The following is a 19,789-nucleotide window of genomic DNA, read 5'->3' as shown; positions in this document are numbered from 1 at the left end:
TCACAAAACAAATTAATAACACAGTCTTGTACCGTAGCCTTTTTTATGGTTTTCAAAAACCTATTTGCAGTCAATTCATAATGTTGTGATTCATTACAAAGCTGGTTGGTTTGGTTCATGGTTTACAACACTTTAATGAAGATTTTGGAGATTTGAAATTCCTATGAAAAAAAATTAATGGGAAAAATACTTCCGGAACCAAGGATGCTAAAAAAGTGAGTGGGCACTCTATCTGTCTGACAACAAGAAGAAAAAAAAAGATGAGTGCGAAAGGCTGATGGTCCAATTACTACAATGGCATCAACACAAGTGAGTGTGTGTGTGTGTGGGTCTAACCTTTCCTTCGCAGGTACTCGGCCACCAGCGCTGCTACATGCACATAACACATGGCTGCCTGAAGAGAATCAAACCAGAGAAACATACATTTCAATTGTTACAAAGAGTTTCCAGGGCCAAGGAAAACCTGGAATTAGCAGGGAATTTTAAAATAGGGATTTCCAGGCCTGGAAAAATCATGGAAATTAGGTCAATCTAATTTCCAAGTTATGTTATGCTTTACAACATTTCATTGGCGAGAAATTGCTCTTTGTGAATGTGGTCCCTGTAAATTATTTTTAAAAATCCTTCCCCAGTAATCCAAGTAACTGGAAAATCATGGAAAAGTCATGGAAAAATCATGGAAATTCATTGGTCAAAAAGTGTGGGAACCCTGGTTACAGGTGTATGAAGATGTGTTTGTACCACAGAGAGGTCTCCATTCTTCATGTGAATATGTGTGTATGTGTATGCAACATGATCCATTTTGCCTTTTGCACGATGATAAAGAGAGGGAAACAATGGGGCATATATTAAATGGATGTTCTTCTTTTAATGGATTATACACAGCTCGACATGACTGAATAGTAGCGCTTGCGTTCAAAGAACTATGCACCATTTCAAATTAGGTTTAGCTTTTAATCTACTGATGTGCACAGATTTGTGTTAGGGAATAGAAAATATCATTAGCCTGGAATGAAATCAATGGAAGTCTATAAGATGTCCTCACTTAGCATATAGCGAAACAAACCTGTGTGTATGCTTGTACTGTACCTCAGAGAGATCTCTGTTCTTCACGTGGATGCGGGCCATGCTGTCCAGCCATGTCTTGCGGAGTTCAGGTGTGCTGGCGTAAGACTTTGCCAGACTGTACTGCAGGTCTACCAGCATCTCCGGGTCTCTTTCGTGCTCCTTCATCTGAGCTGTGGCCATCAGAACTGTTCTGATTTTCTTTGTCAGGTCTTTCACATCCGATGGGAATGCAGTGTTCTGCAGGTGAGTGAAAGAGCACAGAGTAAATTTGTGTGTGTGCATGTCTAACTATTTGGGTCTGTTCCAAAACCAAGTGAGCTGTCTCACTGTCTACTGTTTCATCTAGGGCAGCATTCTTATACAGATGAAACTTTATAAGTGACTGATTTTGAAACACTTTGCATAGGCAGCAACTCTGTGGGCTTTGCATGGGAGACTAAACTTACAATAGAGTCCAATTCTTTGTGACATTTGCATGTTGCTCCTTTCTGGAATGCATGTAATGCCCCAGTTAGCATAAAGATGAATGAGAATAGCATAAACAAATATTGGTTAAACCATTATTTTTTCAGTAGTGAATCAAATGTAAGTAATAAACATTTCTCTTGCATCATCTGACATTTTGGATGGATTTTTTTCAATGAGCTTGGCACAAACGCAGTGTAGGGTTGCTTCTTCCACAAAGGACACATGTGATGCTGTCTATTTGGTCTTTGGAGCACGTCTTACATGCCTTCAAATCGTGCCTAAGTAGCTCACTAGGTTTGCACACTTGAAAGGAAACTAACTTTGATAGTTTTGTCACTGTTGGCACAGTTGTTGATGATTGACAAGGACTGCTGAAACCTCGTCCCTCCTATTCCGATGACGTCAGCAATCAGTTGACTAACACCAATCACCACCTGACAAAACACAAATAATGACTAATAATGAAATAATGACTTCACCACATGCACATCTTTAAAGACTGGATAAAATGATGCAGACATATACATCAAGAACACTGTCAACATAAAATGTGACGATATTTCACCTGTAGGTGTGTGCGGACAAAGGACTTGCGTCCTGTGTAGTCAAAGTTGCTTTTCATGAGGAAGTAGAGCAGATGGGCTGCATCACTGCGTATAGAGCTCAGTTTGGAATTACAGCACTTCAGGATCTCATAACAGAATGATGCGCACATGTCTGCACGGCCCTCAAAAAACGTACATGGAAACTAAACACAAATGAAAGGAAAAACATGTTAATACAGCATTTCATCTGATGCATAATCAGAGACCCACTTCAGAGGTGATTCTGAAATCTAATAATGTAATCTGACTGCTCAGAGATGACTCAACACTATTGGTCAGCAAAAGTTAATAATGCTAGCTCAATTTGTTTTTCTATAACAGTGTTTGTACTCCCACAGCAGAATTTACTCAGAATGGTGCCAAAAACAAAAAACATCCATTGAGCGGCAGTTCTGCAGACGGAAACGCCTTTTTGATGAGAGAGGTCAACAGAGAATGGCCAGACTTGTTTGAACTGACAAAGTCTATGGTAACTCAGATAACCACTCTGTACAATTGTAGTGAGAAGAATATAATCTCAGAATGCTATTCTGAGATGTGGGTTGGTGCTGTTTTGGCGGCACAAGGGGGACCTACACAATATTAGGCAGGTGGTTTTAATGTTGTGGCTGATCGGTGTATATATAAATATATTAGTGCTTTCAGTCGATTAACATTTTTATCATGATTAATAGGTTACATTTTTGAGTGTGCTAAAATTTTAAATATATATATATATATTTCTTTTCCTGTCAAAATGCATTTATTTCCATCTTAGGAAAGAAAACAAAACAACATGTAACAATATAATGCTTTATTAACATTTTCCAAACAAACGTTCCACAGTATAAAAATAGAAATGCACTAAAATAGCACCAATTCAAATAACATTAAACGTTTCCCAAAGTCTAAGCGGGAGATTGACTAATTAAAAGAACAAGTCTCCCCATAGGTTGCATTTTCATTGTAATAGCCATTAAATCTCTTAAACTCTCATCCTCCACAATATTAATCTGCTGGCTGACTTTAACTATCTGCTTTCCTACAGCAATCGTGAAGCTGCGTTCATGATTCGCATCAGGGCGTAAGCCCCAGCGCCACTTTGAACTCCACATGAAGAGTGCTTGCAGACAAAAACATCTCATTCTGCGTTTTGGTGATAGTTAAGACTTGACGTGCTTCTGTGGTTATTAAAATGCGCCTTACATAGGTTGAAAAATACTTGATTTCTATCATGTCCCATCTGGGCTTGTTTTGTAGCAAATAGCGTTAAGAGCTCCTTTCTCCATCATTTTATCACTGTACGTACACTTAAGTATTGGAACCTGACATACAAATGGAAATTGACCCTTAAAATCTCCATAAAATGATCCTTATCCCTTTAAAAATCTTTAGACTCATAGTTCCTGTCTAATTAAAGTAAACTTTTTGGCTACGTCTTCAACCCCATTTCCACCTTTTCTGTGTGCCACACTCACCTTGTAGATGAAAGTGCGAAGGGAAGTGAAGACCTGTTTGAGGGCTGTCTCTGATTGGTTGATTTGTAAGAAGCACAGATGAACCATGAAGACTTTCTTCATGAGGGGATTGTGACCGTGATCCAAACTCAGCTGAGTCTGAAACACACAAACACACACACACTTAACAGTAATACATAAAGAGCAAACACACACACACACACTGGTAACACACACACTGGTGTGGAGGCAGCAGGTGTTGATAATGATGATGATGATGTCTGACCTTAAAGCCCATGATGAAGATGCTCAGTGTGTCCAGAACAGTCAGACACACTTCTGTGGCAATGTTTCCTTCCAGCAGAGACTGATTCAACACATCAGCATCTGAATGACTGTAGGCTACACACACACACACACACACACACACACACACAAACAGCTGTAGAAAGGTCTTGCTATTCTCAATTTACAATCTATACATGCAGCAACAGCCATAACAGCTGAACTGCTGATCTGGGTGCAGCTCACTGTAAGATCAATAATTAGACACATGACATATACACTGACCTCAGAACAGCAGTGCTGCCAAACCATTACAAAAAAAACATTTTTTTTATGGCTGTTAATAGATTAAGTGTAGTTAATGTGATTAATCTCAAAATGCAGATTTGCTGAAATCTGTCTCTAAATTGTATTTTAAACATTGAATGCAGTTAATGAATGCCATATCATAAATCTAAACGTGAAGTTTGTAATATTTCTAGTTTAAAATACTGTCTCACAAATTATTTAGCAGTTCTGTCCTTCTAGGTTAGTGGCCCAGAAATTACACACTGCACCTTTAAATAAATGTAATTGAGCATGTTCAATGCATTGACTTTGGCAGCCCTAAACCTTTTTTCCATAATAAACATTATAATGCAATAAAGCACAAAAAAGAAAAGAGAGCTGAACATGTTATGAGCATGCAAATATGAGCTTGTGTGTGTTTGACTCACTGTGGTTGTAAGTGAAGGAGTTATCCAGACTGTTGAGCTGCTGCAGTCGTACATGCATCGCTCCCGTCCTGCTACGGGACACAGGAAGAGTTTGAGAGCGCCGATCGTGAGCCACTGGCCCTGGCCCTGGCCCCTCCAGACTCCTGGTGACGGAGAGAGTCAAAGTTGTGATATCAGCGATAGACTGTCACATCGATGAGGCAGATAAATCATACAATCTTTGGCCATTTTGAGCCTTGTCAGTGGATAATGCTTTTGTAAAATTTGAGTAAAAAACTGTGTGTCTCATTTGCTATTATTAAATTATATTATATTATATACACACACATATATATATATATATATATATATATATATATATATATATATATACACACACACATACACACATATATATATATATATATACATACATACATATATATATATATATATATATATATACATATATATATATATATATATATATATATATATATATATATATATAAATAAACACACATATAATATATATCTCGGAATTATACAGGCCATCAGACCCTTCTTTCTAGATATCACATTGCCCAATGAAAAAAAAAATCAATCCCCCTGTAATGACTGTTAGCATTATTAGCTTATAATTAATAGTTGTCTGACATTATTATTATCGGAGTTATCTGGGTTTTTCAATAACTGATGCAATCGAGGGTCGCGTGGAGCCATGCGAGGGTCGGACATGAGAACGGCGAGCTCTGCGCACTTTGCTAGTTTTTAATTCCCATAAACCGGTGAGATTCGATACACTCTGTTTCATAACTGTTCTATGAAGACAATATGTCAAAGAATTCAAAATCCTTGGGCTCTGGAGACATTAAAAGACACTTACGTGCTCAAGCTGATACCCCTGACAGGGCCGCAGACCAGGGACTCAGTTTGGACGGTGCGGTGGGAGAAATTCAGCGTCAACTGTCCGGCATGTCGGTGATGCTGACGAAGATCATAGCAGACTTGAAGGATCTTGCTGTAATACGTCGATCATTCACTTCCATGGAGGCGAAATTGCACTTCCATGCTGAGCTGGTTACAAGAATCGGGGACGTCGAGAAACGGATAGTTTATCTGGAGTCATCGGAGAGGGAATTAGCTGCTAATCTGCTAGCAACCAAGGCAGATTTGTAGAAAGTTGGAAGACCTTGGGAATCGTAATCGGCGAAACAACGTCCGAATTGTTGGAATTCCTGAGAATGAAGAAGGCCGAGATATGGTGAAATTCCTAGATGAGCTCTTCCCCAGTCTGCTCAACATAACAGGCCATAAGCTGGAAATCGAGCGAGCTCACAGAGTCCCGGATCAGAGATCCGCTGTGGGAGACAGGCCCCGATCAATTCTGGCCAAATTTCTGAGATCATCCGATAAAGAGCTCGTGTTACGCATGGCGAGGAATAAAGGAAGGCTTTCTTGTTCCCAGACTTTGCGAATTCGACAAGAGAGAAACATGATCGATTCAAGGAATGCAAGAAACTCTTATATCAATGGAAGGTCGCTTTTGCACTGATGTTCCCAGCCAAACTGAGAATAGATTCTAAGGATGGCCGTAAAGTATTTACATGCCCACAGCAAGCATTGTCCTTCATAAAAACATTGGAGTGAGTAAACCATGGTGTGGCGCTCACTTTGCAGCCAAGTGGACCTGACTCACTGAACATTCACTTGACTGTCCAAAGAAACTGAACTTTTTGTGTGTGTGTGTGTGTGTGTGTGTGTGTGTGTGTGTGTTGGTTCCACTAGAGGCTGGAGTTTGTTTTGGGGAGGAACACACCTTCGGGACAGTATATGGATGAATCTACAAGTTCTCTGTGTTTATTCTGCCTATTGGGTGGAGTTTGTTTTATAGATTTTCTCCTGTTATGTAATTCTGTCTCATAAAATTTGTATAGAGGCACCGGACTTGAGCAATCCGACGGCAAAGTTGTCGTGGGGGCTCTCGTAGGCGTACATGGACTGTGTGAGTTTAGAGGGATGGACAGCGGTTGGCGCTGTCGTGCGCGGGGTTAATGCGCACGTTTTTCTTTTTTCTGTTCGTTTGGTTCGGGGGGAAGTTTGGGGTTTGATTGTTGCACTAGTGTTGGAATGTGGTCTTTATAATCTTGTTTTTGACACAATCAATTTTTTCTAATATGTCAAAATGTCAAATGTTAATATGAGTGGATTGTCTCTCTCCACGTGGAACATGAATGGGTTGGGGCACCCCATAAAAAGGAAGGAAGGTTGTTTCTTTTCTTAAACGTAAGAAATATGATATTGTGTTTCCTCAAGAAATGCATCTTTCCCTGCAGGAAGCTGAAAAATTTGGGAAGATATGGGATGGACATTTTATTTAGTGCTGGCTTAGTAAGAGCAGGGGAGTCATTACATTGATAAGTAAGCATCTACAATTCAAATGTCTCAAACAGATTAAAGATAAATTAGGAAGAGTCATTATTGTTTTAGCAGAAATTCAGGGGCAAAGGTTGATTTTGGCTAATATTTACGCACCTAACTTTGATAATCAGAGCTTTTTTATAGATCCTGAAGTGATGTTGCAAGCTGCTGGCACCCCTCATAATATAATATTGGGAGGAGACTTTAATCTATTGATGGACTCAGTCCTTGATCATAGTGAAGCAAAAGTGTGCAAGCCCCCTAAAGCAAAATTGATGCTTCACAGGATCTTGGTCTTACAGATATTTGGAGACTTTTGAACCCACCTGGTAGGGACTATACATTTTTTTTCATCAGTCCATAAGATTTATTATAGAATAGATTTTTTTTTATATCTAAGTCCCTCATTTCATCTGTTGTTGATTGCTCAATTGGAAACATCTTAGTAATAAATCATATAGTTGGCCCTTTAATGTATACCTTTTGCAAAATCCTGAATTCCAACTAATGTTAAAGGCTGAAATCAATGTGTATATGGAGACCAACTGGTCCTCAGTATCCTCTGTGGGCATGGCTTGGGAGAAACGTAAGGCGGTTCTTAGGGGTCGGATCATACAGTATGCCTCATTCATCAAAAAGTCCAAATCATGAGAACTTGTGGAGTTGGAAGGGAATATTAAAAGTGCCGAGGTAGAGCTGAAGCGCCGAATGTCATCTGATGGCCTCAGAGAATTGACCTGATTGAAATACTGATAATACTATTTTGTTGTGAAAGGTGGAGTTTTGGCTATTCAGGGCAAGACAGTCATACTTTGAGTCGGGTGACAAAGCAGGGAAGCTTTTGGCTAGATATATAAAGCAGAGATTTTTCTACCATTCCCTCACTGAAATCTGCTGGTGGTAAAATATTTATCTCGGCCATTGATATTAATAATGCTTTTAAAGAATTCTACCTTGATCTCTATAGTTCCACGTCTTCGTCTACTGATGAGGATAATAGAAACTTTGTGGAACCATTAGAACTCCCTAAACTGATGACTGAGCAAAAAAATTATCTTGATTCTGAAATAACCTTGGAGGAGCTTGGCGAGGTAATTAAGGACTTGCCTACAGGCAAGGCTCCGGGGCCAGATGGCTTTGCCGCTTAATTTTTTTGATCTTATGCTACAGTATTTGCTCCACTTTTGTTAGAAGTTTATACGGAATCATTAAAGAATGGAAAGCTTCCGCCACCCATGACACAATCCCGGATTAGTCTGATACTTAAAAAGGACAAAGATCCAAGCAAATGTAAGAGTTACCATCCAATTTCCCTGATCCAGTTAGACATTAAAATATTGTTGAGTAAAGATGACATCTCTTATACATACAGATCAGGTGGGGTTTATCCGGGGCCGCAGCTCTTTTGATAACATTAGGCGTTTAAGCGATATCATGTGGTCAGTGGTGAATGATCGGACTCCGGTCGCTGCCATCTCACCTGACGCCGAAAAGGCTTTTGATATGGTAGAACAGGATTATCTTTTTAAGATTTTGGAAATGTATGGGTTTGCGAATACTTTTATTGGGTGGATAAAGTTACTTTGTAGACACCTGGTAGCGGCGGTACAAACAAATGGATTCACTTCAGATTATTTTACTCTGGATAGGGGCACCCGGCAGGATTGCCCTATTTCCCCATTATTGTTCTGCGCTAAGAAGGGAAGATGATTTTCCAGGGTTGGTGGTGGGAGGTATGGCTCAAAAGTTTTTGCTTTACGCTGATGATATTTTATTATTTGTCTCCGACCCCACTAAATCTGTGCCTTGCCTCCACAGAATTATTAATTCCTTTTCCAAGTTCTCAGGATAAAGAGTCAATTGGTCTAAATCCGAAGCATTGGCTCTGACAGCGTACTGCCTAGTAACAGCTTTTCAGCCAGGTGCCTTTCAGTGGCCCAAACAGGGCATTTTATTCCCAGCAAATTTGTTTGAGTTAATTTTGACCCCTTAATAAAAAGGTTTTCGAGCGATGCGGGCAGGTGGGCTTCATTACATTTATCGATGATTGGGAAGGTTAATGTTATTAAAATGAATTGTATTCCAAAATTTAACTACCTGTTACAATCTCTCCCTGTAGATGTCCCCCTCTCTTATTTCAAGCAATTTGATAGCATAGCAAAGTTCTTCATTTGGAATGGTAAACGTCCCAGATTACATTTCAATAAGTTACATAGGCCGATTGACAAAGGTGGGTGTGACGAGAAGGAGGGTGGGGCAGGGCTGTGAGTCCGCACGGCCGGCCCCCAATTGCACTAATCAGCCGAGGAGCGGGATAAGGTCGAGCCGGATGCAGCAGCTCCTTCAACCCCTCCATGTTCTGGCGGCCGGTAGTGAGCCCCTCTGCACCTGGCAGCGGCTCCACTGCTCCAGGTGGCCAGCAGCGAGCCCCTCAACCCCTCATGGATGGCGGCCTTTCCTCCGCGCACTCACGGCCCGACCCCACCCTCCTCCACGTCACACTGTGCTAGGCCTACCCAAGATTGTTTTATTATTAAGCATTCGGTCTCAGACATTTGGCTCATTGGTCTCTTCCACCTGAGAGAGCCCCTACCTGGTTTTGTATTGAACAGGAAGTTCTTGCCCCTATTTTGCCATTGCAAAGCCTTTCTATCAAACTAACCGGAGAGGTTAAGTTACACCCCGTTATCTCACATTTGCATTCGGTGTGGACAAAAGTGTCCAGAGTGTTTAATTTAGACATTTATTTAAATGTTGCCTTGAGCATATGGCTGAACCCCAAATTATGTATTAACAACTCCCCTTTTTGTTGGTCAGAGTGGATCGGGAGGGGGGTTACTACACTCGGTGACCTATATGAGAGTGGAGTGATGAGATACTTTGAAAATCCGGTTCAACATTTTGGTATTTCCAGATCTCAGTTCTATAAGTATTTACAGCTGTGCCACCTGCCCTGTACTGTTTTTGGGAGTAGTTTACACCCCCCTAAAGCGGCAGATACTCTGGGAGTGGTGATTACTGCTTTTGGAATTTTTGGATTTTGCCCCCAGACTGTATTTTAGGTGATGGTGCGGTCATTAATATGGAGAATTAGCACATAAAAAACTGGGTCCTAACTAGCGTTATGATTGCCAGACAGATAATTGTAAGGGGTCAGAAGTTGGCTGGAGCGCCCCCATTTCAAGAGTGGTATTCGGAGATGGGCAGGGTCATCCAGAAGACTGGGGAATTTAGACTTGTTTGTGGGGAAATGGGGCAAATATCTGTTTTTTTGGAGGGCTCTCGGGGTAGAGAGAGAGATGTAGTTGATGTGTGTGATTATTATTATTTATTTTTTTTGTGTGTGTGTTTATAATTATGTGACCACTGGGGGGGTGTTGGGGGTTGGGCTGGGGTTGGGGATTGGTGGGTTGGGGGGGGGGGGCAATAGTGAGGGTTAAATATTGATTCTGTTTTTATAAGTTTTGCAACAGATGAATCAATAAAAAATGTTAATCACAAAAAAATAATTGATGCAATCAGGGCATCTTTAATTTAATACTAGCAAATGAGACAAACACAAAATTATTTAAAACGGAAGTATGTAATTTCTGCAACAATAGCGCCACTGAACGGAATTGCAAAAATAAACAATGTTTTCAAAACAGCTTTCAGAATACACCCCTCATCTACAGTAGTTCAAACAGTCAGATAGTCCCACCCCAGAATCACGCCATTGGTTGAGTAACGTTGTTGGGGTAGGTCACTCAAAACAAACAGAGGAATTTTTATAGTGCCACAGAGAAACAATGTTTACAGTTTGAGAAGATTAACCTGTGATTGGCTTACTTACAGTTGTCTCTGCATATTAAGCTGGGATAAAAGTATTTTAACACTAAACGAAGTTACTTCAGCTTTAAAAGAACATTAATTGTAAACATATTTAGTGAAAATTCACTCAAAAATATTTTAAATATGTCCCTTTTTGGACTAATACAAGGGGAAAGTATCATTTCAGGTCCATCTGTAAAGTGAGGACGTTTATCAGTCAATGCCATTAATCATAATAAATAGTAGACAAATATCAGGCAATTAATCAGCCTGGCTGATAAACGAGTCATTTCAATTACACCAGTATAAATATATTTTTTAATAAATATATGCGTCTATTGTAAGTAAGTCCATTGTAAGTAAGGGTCATGGTTCTCTTGTGAAAATAAAAGAATAGGACATAAAGACATTACCTGGCAATGTGTCTCTTTCCCATGTATCTGAACTGATGAAGACATACTCTGAAAACACATGAGAAAAGCGATAAGACAGGTGTGTGTGTGTGAGAGAGAGAGAGAGAGAGAGAGAGAGAGAGAGAGAGAGAGAGGGAGAGAGGGAGAGAGGGAGAGAGAGAGATGTTGAGGTAAAATGCAGCACTTACTCCAGTAGACTGAAGAAGTTCATAAGGTCTGCTGGGGAAGCTTTATTCCAGTAGTTGAATAGAGCATCTGATACACAAAAAACACATCTGTTATACACCTCACAAACTACAACACAGCTGCTATATGTTCACAGGATTTCAGTGTGTATGTGTGTGTACCTTCGGACATGCTCTTGAGCACATGCAGGAAGCACATTAACAGATTCTTGACTTCAGTCTGATCCAGTTTGTCACAGCGGAGCAAAGAGCTGCCCAGAACACCAGACACTTGACACTGAGTGCAAGAGAGAGTAAACGGGATGAGACACATACAGTACACTATACATACACAGTCAAAAGGTTTGGACACACCTACTCGTTCTTTATTATTACTATTTTAAACATTTTAGAACAATATGAAATCTATGAAATAACACAAATGGAATAATGGAATTATGTCATTACCAATGTTAAACAAATCAAAATGTCTTCACAGTAACCACCCTTTGTCTAGATTCTCTCAAGAAACTTATTAAAGCTGCACTATGTAAGTTTTTTTGGTTACAATTAACAGAAGTTCATTATTGAGTGAGTACATTAAAAAAATCCATGTTCAAAACCATGCCCATGTGTTTTCCCGGTATACTACAATAAGCCCACTATAATGATTTTTATTTTGAGGGAATGAGCTGTCGGGTCGGATTTAGCGCGAAATTGCGATGCAAGCATATGTCATTCTTACTTGTGTGTTTACGTCATATCTGTAAGCTCAGAAAGAAGCTCCGGCTGTGTCGCGAGAAGCAAGTGCGACAGCTGTTGATTCAGGACAGCAGCGGAGTGAAATCACTCTCCTAATGGATTTAACTGTTTTGTACTTTTTAGCAAAGTTGTTTACCTGCTATACTGCTTGAATATGTTTTCTGGTACGGTTGTTAAAGCTTACATTGTTTGTCATGCATGAATGAATCGAACATTACTCATGTGTACTGATCGCAATGTGTTTATACGTTTCTTTTTTTTTTTTTTCATTGAAGTTACTGTTACATTTTTACTAATATTCATGACTTCTGAGTATTTCATAACATTGCTGCAGTTTCGAGATTCCAAAATTGTGTCTCTAAATGTTTGTGCTGCTGTTTTCTTAGACTTTTGTTTTATTTACACCAGTCACAGAAATGCACTGTTGTCACTTTACATTGTCCTTTTAGCCAATAAAGTATATTTGGAGCAGTAAATCTGTGTACAGACACTTGCCATTTTATCCTTTTAACAGATATTTAAACAGATCAAAAAATAACACTATAGGTACAAGGTGCTTCCCCATGAATTTATGCTCATCTCAAGTTATCTATAATGTACCGATTTCATAACACAGTAATCTTTATTAATTTGTTTAGCATGTAACCATCTCCCTGTTGTAACTTTACTTTCAAATAAACAATTAAAAATGTATTATTGTAATTGCTATATTGCATATTTCTGTGTATTATTTTCATGTACAATAAAGTATTTCATCATTATTTAATCCTCTTTTTGCATTTTTATATTACAGTCTTTTATTATTTGCAGTGCATAGACCTACTATTGTAGTATGACGGTTCACTTGCATTGTCCACTGAGGCTGTAGATTGTAATATAAAAATAGTGTCTTCAATTGGACTCATGTCAGCCATTTCACAAGTTTCACCTCTTAAAATGATCTGCGTAGTACAATACAAACATTAAAGTGTATTGTGTAGTGGATAAAAAGCCTTAATAATCATATTAAAATATAACTGAGTGTTGTTTAACTTCCTCAAAGTCAGTAATATACTATCCATACAGTGATATCGATTATACATTTTTAAGTGAGTAACATATCAAAATGAAAAAAGCTCATCATGACTCCCCTCTGCGGATCATCTCAGAGTACTCAAACCATGAGATTAATCCACCAGAAGAGCAGTTTTATGCTTCAACCGTTAGAGGGCCAAAAGTTACATAGTGCAGCTTTAAAGGAGCAAACCAAACCGTATTAAAGAAGTTCACATGTATGCTGGACACTGCTTGGCTGCCTTTCCTTCAGTATCCAATCCATCTCATCAGTTTATATAATATTTATATATATATATATATATATATATATATATATATATATATATATATATATATATATATATATATATATACACACACACACACACACACACACACATATACATACATACATACAGGTATACATACATATACAGTTGAAGTCAGAAGTTTATATACACATTAGCCAAGTACACTGGCGGCCAAAATTTTGGAAAAATGAACAGATTTTGCTGTTTTGGAAGGAAATTGGCACTTTAATTCACCAAAATGGCATTCAACTGATCACAAAGTATAGTCAGGGCATTATTGATGTAAAAAACAGCACCATCACTACTTGAAAAAAGTCATTTTTGATCAAATCTAGACAGGCCCCATTTCCAGCAGCCATCACTCCAACACCTTATCCTTGAGTAATCATGCTAAATTGCTAATTTGGTACTAGAAAATCACTCGCCATTATATCAAACACAGTTGAAAGCTATTTGGTTCATTAAATGAAGCTTAACATTGTCTTTGTGTTTGTTTTTGAGTTGCCACAGTATGCAATAGACTGGCATGTATTAAGGTCAATATTAGGTCAAAAATGGCAAAAAAGCTTTCTCTAGAACTCATCAGTTAATCATTGTTTTGAGGAATGAAGGCTATACAATGCTTGGAATTTTGGCCCATTCCTCCAGACAGAACTGGTGTAACGGAGTCAGGTTTTTAGGCCTCCTTGCTCACACATGCTTTTTCAGTTCTGCCCACAAATTGTCTATCGGATTGAGGTCAAGGCTTTGTGATGGCCACTCCAATACCTTGACTTTGTTGTCCTTATGCCATTTTGCTACAACTTTGGAGGTATGCTTGGGGTCATTGTCCTTTTGGAAGACCCATTTGCTGCTGATCAACTTCCTGGCTGATGTCTTGAGATGTTGCTTCAATATATCCACGCGATTTTCTTTTCCAATGATGCCATCTATTTTGTGAAGTGCACCAGTCCCTCCTGCAGCAAAGCACCCCCACAACATGATGCTGCCACCTCCATGCTTCACGGTTGGGATGGTGTTCTTCGGCTTGCAAGCCTCACCCTTTTTCCTCCAAACATATCAATGGTCATTATGGCCAAAGAGTTCAATATTTGTTTCATTAGACCAGAGGACATTTCTCCAAAAAGTAAGATCTTTGTCCCCATGTGCACTTGCAAATTGTAGTCATTTTGGAGCAGTGGCTTCTTCCTTGCTGATCAGCCTTTCAGGTTATATTGATACAGGACTCGTTTTACCGTGGATATGATACTTGTCTACCTGTTTCCTCCAGCATTATCATAAGGTCCTTTGCTGTTGTTTTGGGATTGATTTGCACTTTTCGCACCAAACTACGTTCATCTCTAGGAGATATAATGTCTCCTTCCTGAGCGGTATGATGCCTGCATGGTCCCATGGTGTTTATACTTGCGTACTATTGTTTGTACAGATGAACGTGGTACTTTCAGGCGTTTGGAAATTGCTCCAAAGGATGAACCAGACTTGTGGAAGTCCACAATTGTTTTTCTGAGGTCTTGGCTGATTTCTTTAGATTTTCCCATGATGTCAAGCAAAGAGGCACTGAGTTTGAAGGTAGGCCTTAAAATACATCCACAGGTACACCTCCAGTTAGCCAATTAGCCTATAGGAAGCTAATTGGATAACTGCCTAAAGGCTTGACATAATTTTCTGGAATTTTCCAAGCTGCTTAAAAGCACAGTTAACTTAGTGTTTGTAAACTTCTGACCCACTTGAATTGTGATATAGTCAATTAAAAGTGAAACTTAAAAATTACTCATGTCATGCACAAAGTAGATGTCCTAAACGACATGCCAAAATTGCTAATATGAAATCTGTGGAGTGGTTAAAAAATTAGTTTGAATGACTTTAACCTAAGTGTATGTAAACTTCTGACTTCAACTGTTTATATATACCGATCAGCCACAACATTAAAACCACCTGCCTAATATTGTGTAGGTCCCCCTCGTGCTGCCAAAACAGCGCCAAACCGCATCACAGAATAGCTTTCTGAGATGATATTCTTCTCACCACAATTGTACAGAGTGGTTATCTGAGTTACCGTAGACTTTGTCAGTTCGAACCAGTCTGGCCATTCTCTGTTGACCTCTCTCATCAACAAGGCGTTTCCGTCCACAGAACTGATACTCACTGCATGTTTTTTTGTTTTTGGCACCATTCTGAGTAAATTCTAGAGACTGTTTCTCTTGAAAATCCCACGAGATCAGCAGTTACTGAAATACCCAAACCAGCCCATCTGGCACCAACAATCATGCCACGGTCCAAATCACTGAGATCACATTTTTTCCCCATTCTAATGGTTTATGTGAACAGTAACTGAAGCTCCTGACCCGTATATGAATGATTTTATGCACGGCTGCCACATGATTGGCTGATTAGATAATTGCAAGGATGATTGTTGGTGCCAGATGGGCTGTTTGGGTATTTCAGTAACTGCTTTTAAAAATGGTTTTAATATTGAGCTGATCAGGATAGATAGATAGATAGATAGATAGATAGACAGATAGACTATATGGCCAAAAGTTTGTGGACACCATATATGCTTCATGAACATTTGATTTCAAAACCTTAGGCATCAATTTCCCCCTTTGCTGTAATTACAGCTTCCACTCTTTTGGGAAGGCTTTCCACTATACTGTATGTAGTAACATGGCTGCAGGGATTTGCTCTCATTCAGACACAAGGCTATCAGTGAGTTCAGGAACTGATGTTGGTCGATGGGGCCTGACTTACAGTTGCTGTTCCAGTTCACCCCAAAAGTGATCAGTGGGGTTCAGGTCTGGGCTTTGTACAGGCCAGTCAATTTCTTCCATGCCAGACACAGTAAACCATTTCTTTATGGACCTCACTTTGTTCACAGGGGCATTGTCATGCTGGAACAGAAAAAGGCTATCCCCAAACAGTTGCCACAAATTTGGAAGCACACAAAGCCCAAGCCATTACATAAAGAAACATTAATATTTTTCTTTACTGGATTTAATGGAGTAACCAAATTTGTTAATTAGAAGTGGGTGTCCACAAACATTTGGCCATATAGTGTGTATATATATATATATATATATATATATATATATATATATATATATATATATATACACAGTTGAAGTCAGAAGTTTACATACACTCAGGTTGAAGTCATTAAAACTCATTTTTTAACCACTCCACAAATTTCATATTAGCAAACTATAGTTTTGTCAAGTCGTTTAGGACATCTACTTTGTGCATGATATGAGTAATTTTTCCAACAATTGTTTACAGACAGATTGTTTCACTTTTAATTGACTATATCACAATTCCAGTGGGTCAGAAGTTTACATACACTAAGTTAACTGTGCCTTTAAGCAGCTTGGAAAATTCCAGAAAATTATGTCAAGCCTTTAGGCAATTCGCTTCTCATAGGCTAATTGGCTAATTTGACTCAATTGGAGGTGTACCTGTGGATGCATTTTAAGGCCTACCTTCAAACTCTGTGCCTCTTTGCTTGACATCATGGGAAAATCAAAAGAAATCAGCAAAGACCTCAGAAAAAAAATTGTGGACCTCCACAAGTCTGGTTTATCCTTGGGAGCAATTTCCAAACGCCTGAAGGTACCACGTTTATCTGTACAAACAATAGTACACAATTATAAACACCATGGGACCACGCAGCCATCATACCGCTCAGCAAGGAGATGCATTCTGTCTCCTAGAGATGAACATAGTTTGGTGCGAAAAGTGCAAATCAATCCCAGAACAACATCCAGACTATAGTAAAGATCGTACTTTTTGGAGAAATGTCCTCTTGTCTGATGAAACAAAAATTGAACTGTTTGGCCATAATGACCATCATTATGTTTGGAGGAAAAAGGATGAGGCTTGCAAGCTGAAGAACACCATCCCAACCGTGAAGCATGGGGGTGGGGGTGCAGCATCATGTTGTGGGGGTGCTTTGCTGCAGGAGGGACTGGTGCACTTCACAAACTAGATGGCATCATGAGGAAGGACAATTATGTGGATATATTGAAGCAAAATCTCAAGACATCAGCCAGGAAGTTAAAGCTCGGTCGCAAATGGGTCATCCAAATGGACAATGACCCCAAGCATACCTCCAAAGTTGTGGCAAAATGACTTAAGGACAACAAAGTCAAGGTATTGGAGTGGCCATCACAAAGCCCTGACCTCAATCCAATTTTGTGTGCTGAACTGAAAAACCGTGAGCGAGCAAGGAGGCCTAAAAACCTGACCCAGTTACACCAGTTCTGTCTGGAGGAATGGGCCAAAATTCCAGCAACTTATTGTGAGAAGCTTGTGGAAGGCTGCCCAAAACATTTGACCCAAGTTAAACAATTTAAAAGCAATGCTGCCAAATACTAACAAAGTGTATGTAAACTTCTGACCCACTGGGAATGTGATGAAAGGAATAAAAGCTGAAATAAATCATTCTCTCTACTATTATTCTGACATTTCACATCATTAAAATAAAGTAGTGATCCTAACTGACTTAAGACAGGGAATGTTTTCTACAAGTAAATGTCAGGAATTGTGAAAAACAACTTGTATTTGGCTAAGGTATATGTAAAATCTGACTTCAAATGTGTGTATGTATGTGTAATATATATATATAGTCAAGCAAATCTTACATGAGTCCAATTATTATTTGATTACACAAAAAATTAAAGCATTTGATATACATTATATAAAAAGGCTGAGAAACATAAATTCAGTCCAAAGTTTGTCCAAAATTTTGACATGTAGTGTATACACACACATTCTTATGAGTGCTCACAAAAACACATGAATATTTACTAACACACACACACACACACACAATAGGGCCTTATTCATGAAACATAAGCAGAATTCATTTCTTACATAAATTGTTGCATTAAATTTAATGGGACAATATTCACACAAATTGATTTATCAATTCTGTTTCATAAATAAGGCCAAATGACTGCAATATAATACAGTTGTGTTAACATACTGCACAAACTCAAAGAATTCATTCACCAGTGCAGAGCTTTTAAAGGACACCTATTACCCTTTAGGATGTTGTTTGAGGAAGAGAATAGCTCTATACTCATTCACACATGCTAGTCTACTAAGCTACAGTGTCTACACTAATGTGCTAATGCATCTACCACCACAGCACAGGACTGGTAAGAATATCTCCACAGTCCCCTGCCAGAAGACAGCCTTCACTGACACAGAAGGTTTGGAAACTATGAGCTCATTTATTATGCAACTACAGAAATGGAGACTGAAAAACTGATACAAACACCAACAAAGATGAGAAAATAAAGCAAGATCATTTAGCAGCACCACAACATTCCCACAGTGAGCATATTTACAGTACATACTCTTCCTGTGACTAGAAGCATCAGCACGGCAATAAAACGTTGGCATGCTGATTGAAATGACTTGTGTCCACTAGAAGAGGACACATGGCAAACACAGGTTTATTTTTAAAGGTGCACTCATTATAAGTTGAACTCCAAAAGACATGAATTGTAATTTTGCAAAATATGCAGGAAATTATGACCTCAAACATTAAAAGAAGACTCCAGTCATATCAGTAATCTTATAAAAGCTGTTTTATTCTACATGGAGAGGGTCCACACATGGGGGCTGCCATGTTAGAATCACATGACCAGCCAAATACTACTCACTTAATCTCAGTAACCATCCTGTTATTTGACACTTTCACTCATTGATTAAAGTAATCATGGCTGACTGATTACATTTTTACAATGGCATCTGAAACTGAAATCTATTGATTTTAAACGATACTGCATCCAAGCTGCTAGGTGTCACTGTAAGTCCAAGATGACACAAAGACAAAAATAACTGAGTGCACCTTTAAGTAAAGCTACTAACCAAATAAAGAAACAAATAGACACAAAATATTGATTTGCGTTGAAATTTTGTTGAAATCGTTGAACAGCCGAATTCCACCTCTGGTTTGCCTCATGTTCTGTTGGTGTTTATTTTACGAAAATGACCGTCTGCTCATTATCCGTCTTATTACAAGACTACTTGCCAAATAAACAAGTAAATAAATGGACATGAAATATTGATTTGCATTGAAATTATGCTATAGTGTTAGAAGAAATTGCTGAACAGCCAATATGCACCTCTGGTTTGGTGGTGTTTATTTTGCGAAAATGAAATTATTTTATTAGCCTACTTGTAACGATCGCAGAGTAATACAAGAAGTAGGAGAAATTACTCGCAATAGCCGGATAACCGCTCTGATATGACTTAATTCTCATATGTGTGGTTGTTACTCAGACTTATTACACGGCTCTCTGGAATACTTGTT

General features: G+C 38.9%; 1 protein-coding gene across 1 annotated transcript in view; it reads right to left on the bottom strand.

Moving 5' to 3' along the window:
* LOC127447283 (dedicator of cytokinesis protein 9-like) overlaps positions 1-19,789 on the bottom strand; it is a 151,923-nt gene that overhangs the window by 21,007 nt on the left and 111,127 nt on the right. Inside the window, exons 35-44 of the mRNA XM_051709060.1 lie at positions 11,549-11,663; positions 11,390-11,456; positions 11,202-11,249; positions 4,579-4,721; positions 3,864-3,979; positions 3,599-3,736; positions 2,102-2,284; positions 1,857-1,970; positions 1,090-1,305; positions 337-394 (exon numbers count right to left, since the gene is read on the bottom strand). Of these exons, the coding sequence (XP_051565020.1) occupies positions 337-394; positions 1,090-1,305; positions 1,857-1,970; positions 2,102-2,284; positions 3,599-3,736; positions 3,864-3,979; positions 4,579-4,721; positions 11,202-11,249; positions 11,390-11,456; positions 11,549-11,663 (1,198 nt within the window). The remainder of the gene's footprint in view (positions 1-336; positions 395-1,089; positions 1,306-1,856; positions 1,971-2,101; positions 2,285-3,598; positions 3,737-3,863; positions 3,980-4,578; positions 4,722-11,201; positions 11,250-11,389; positions 11,457-11,548; positions 11,664-19,789) is intronic.

This window comes from Myxocyprinus asiaticus, chromosome 10 (genome assembly GCF_019703515.2).
Source record: "Myxocyprinus asiaticus isolate MX2 ecotype Aquarium Trade chromosome 10, UBuf_Myxa_2, whole genome shotgun sequence".
NCBI classification, from domain to species: Eukaryota; Metazoa; Chordata; class Actinopteri; order Cypriniformes; family Catostomidae; genus Myxocyprinus; species Myxocyprinus asiaticus.
Note: the sequence above shows the minus strand (reverse complement) of the source record. Positions and strands in the feature narration are given on the sequence as shown.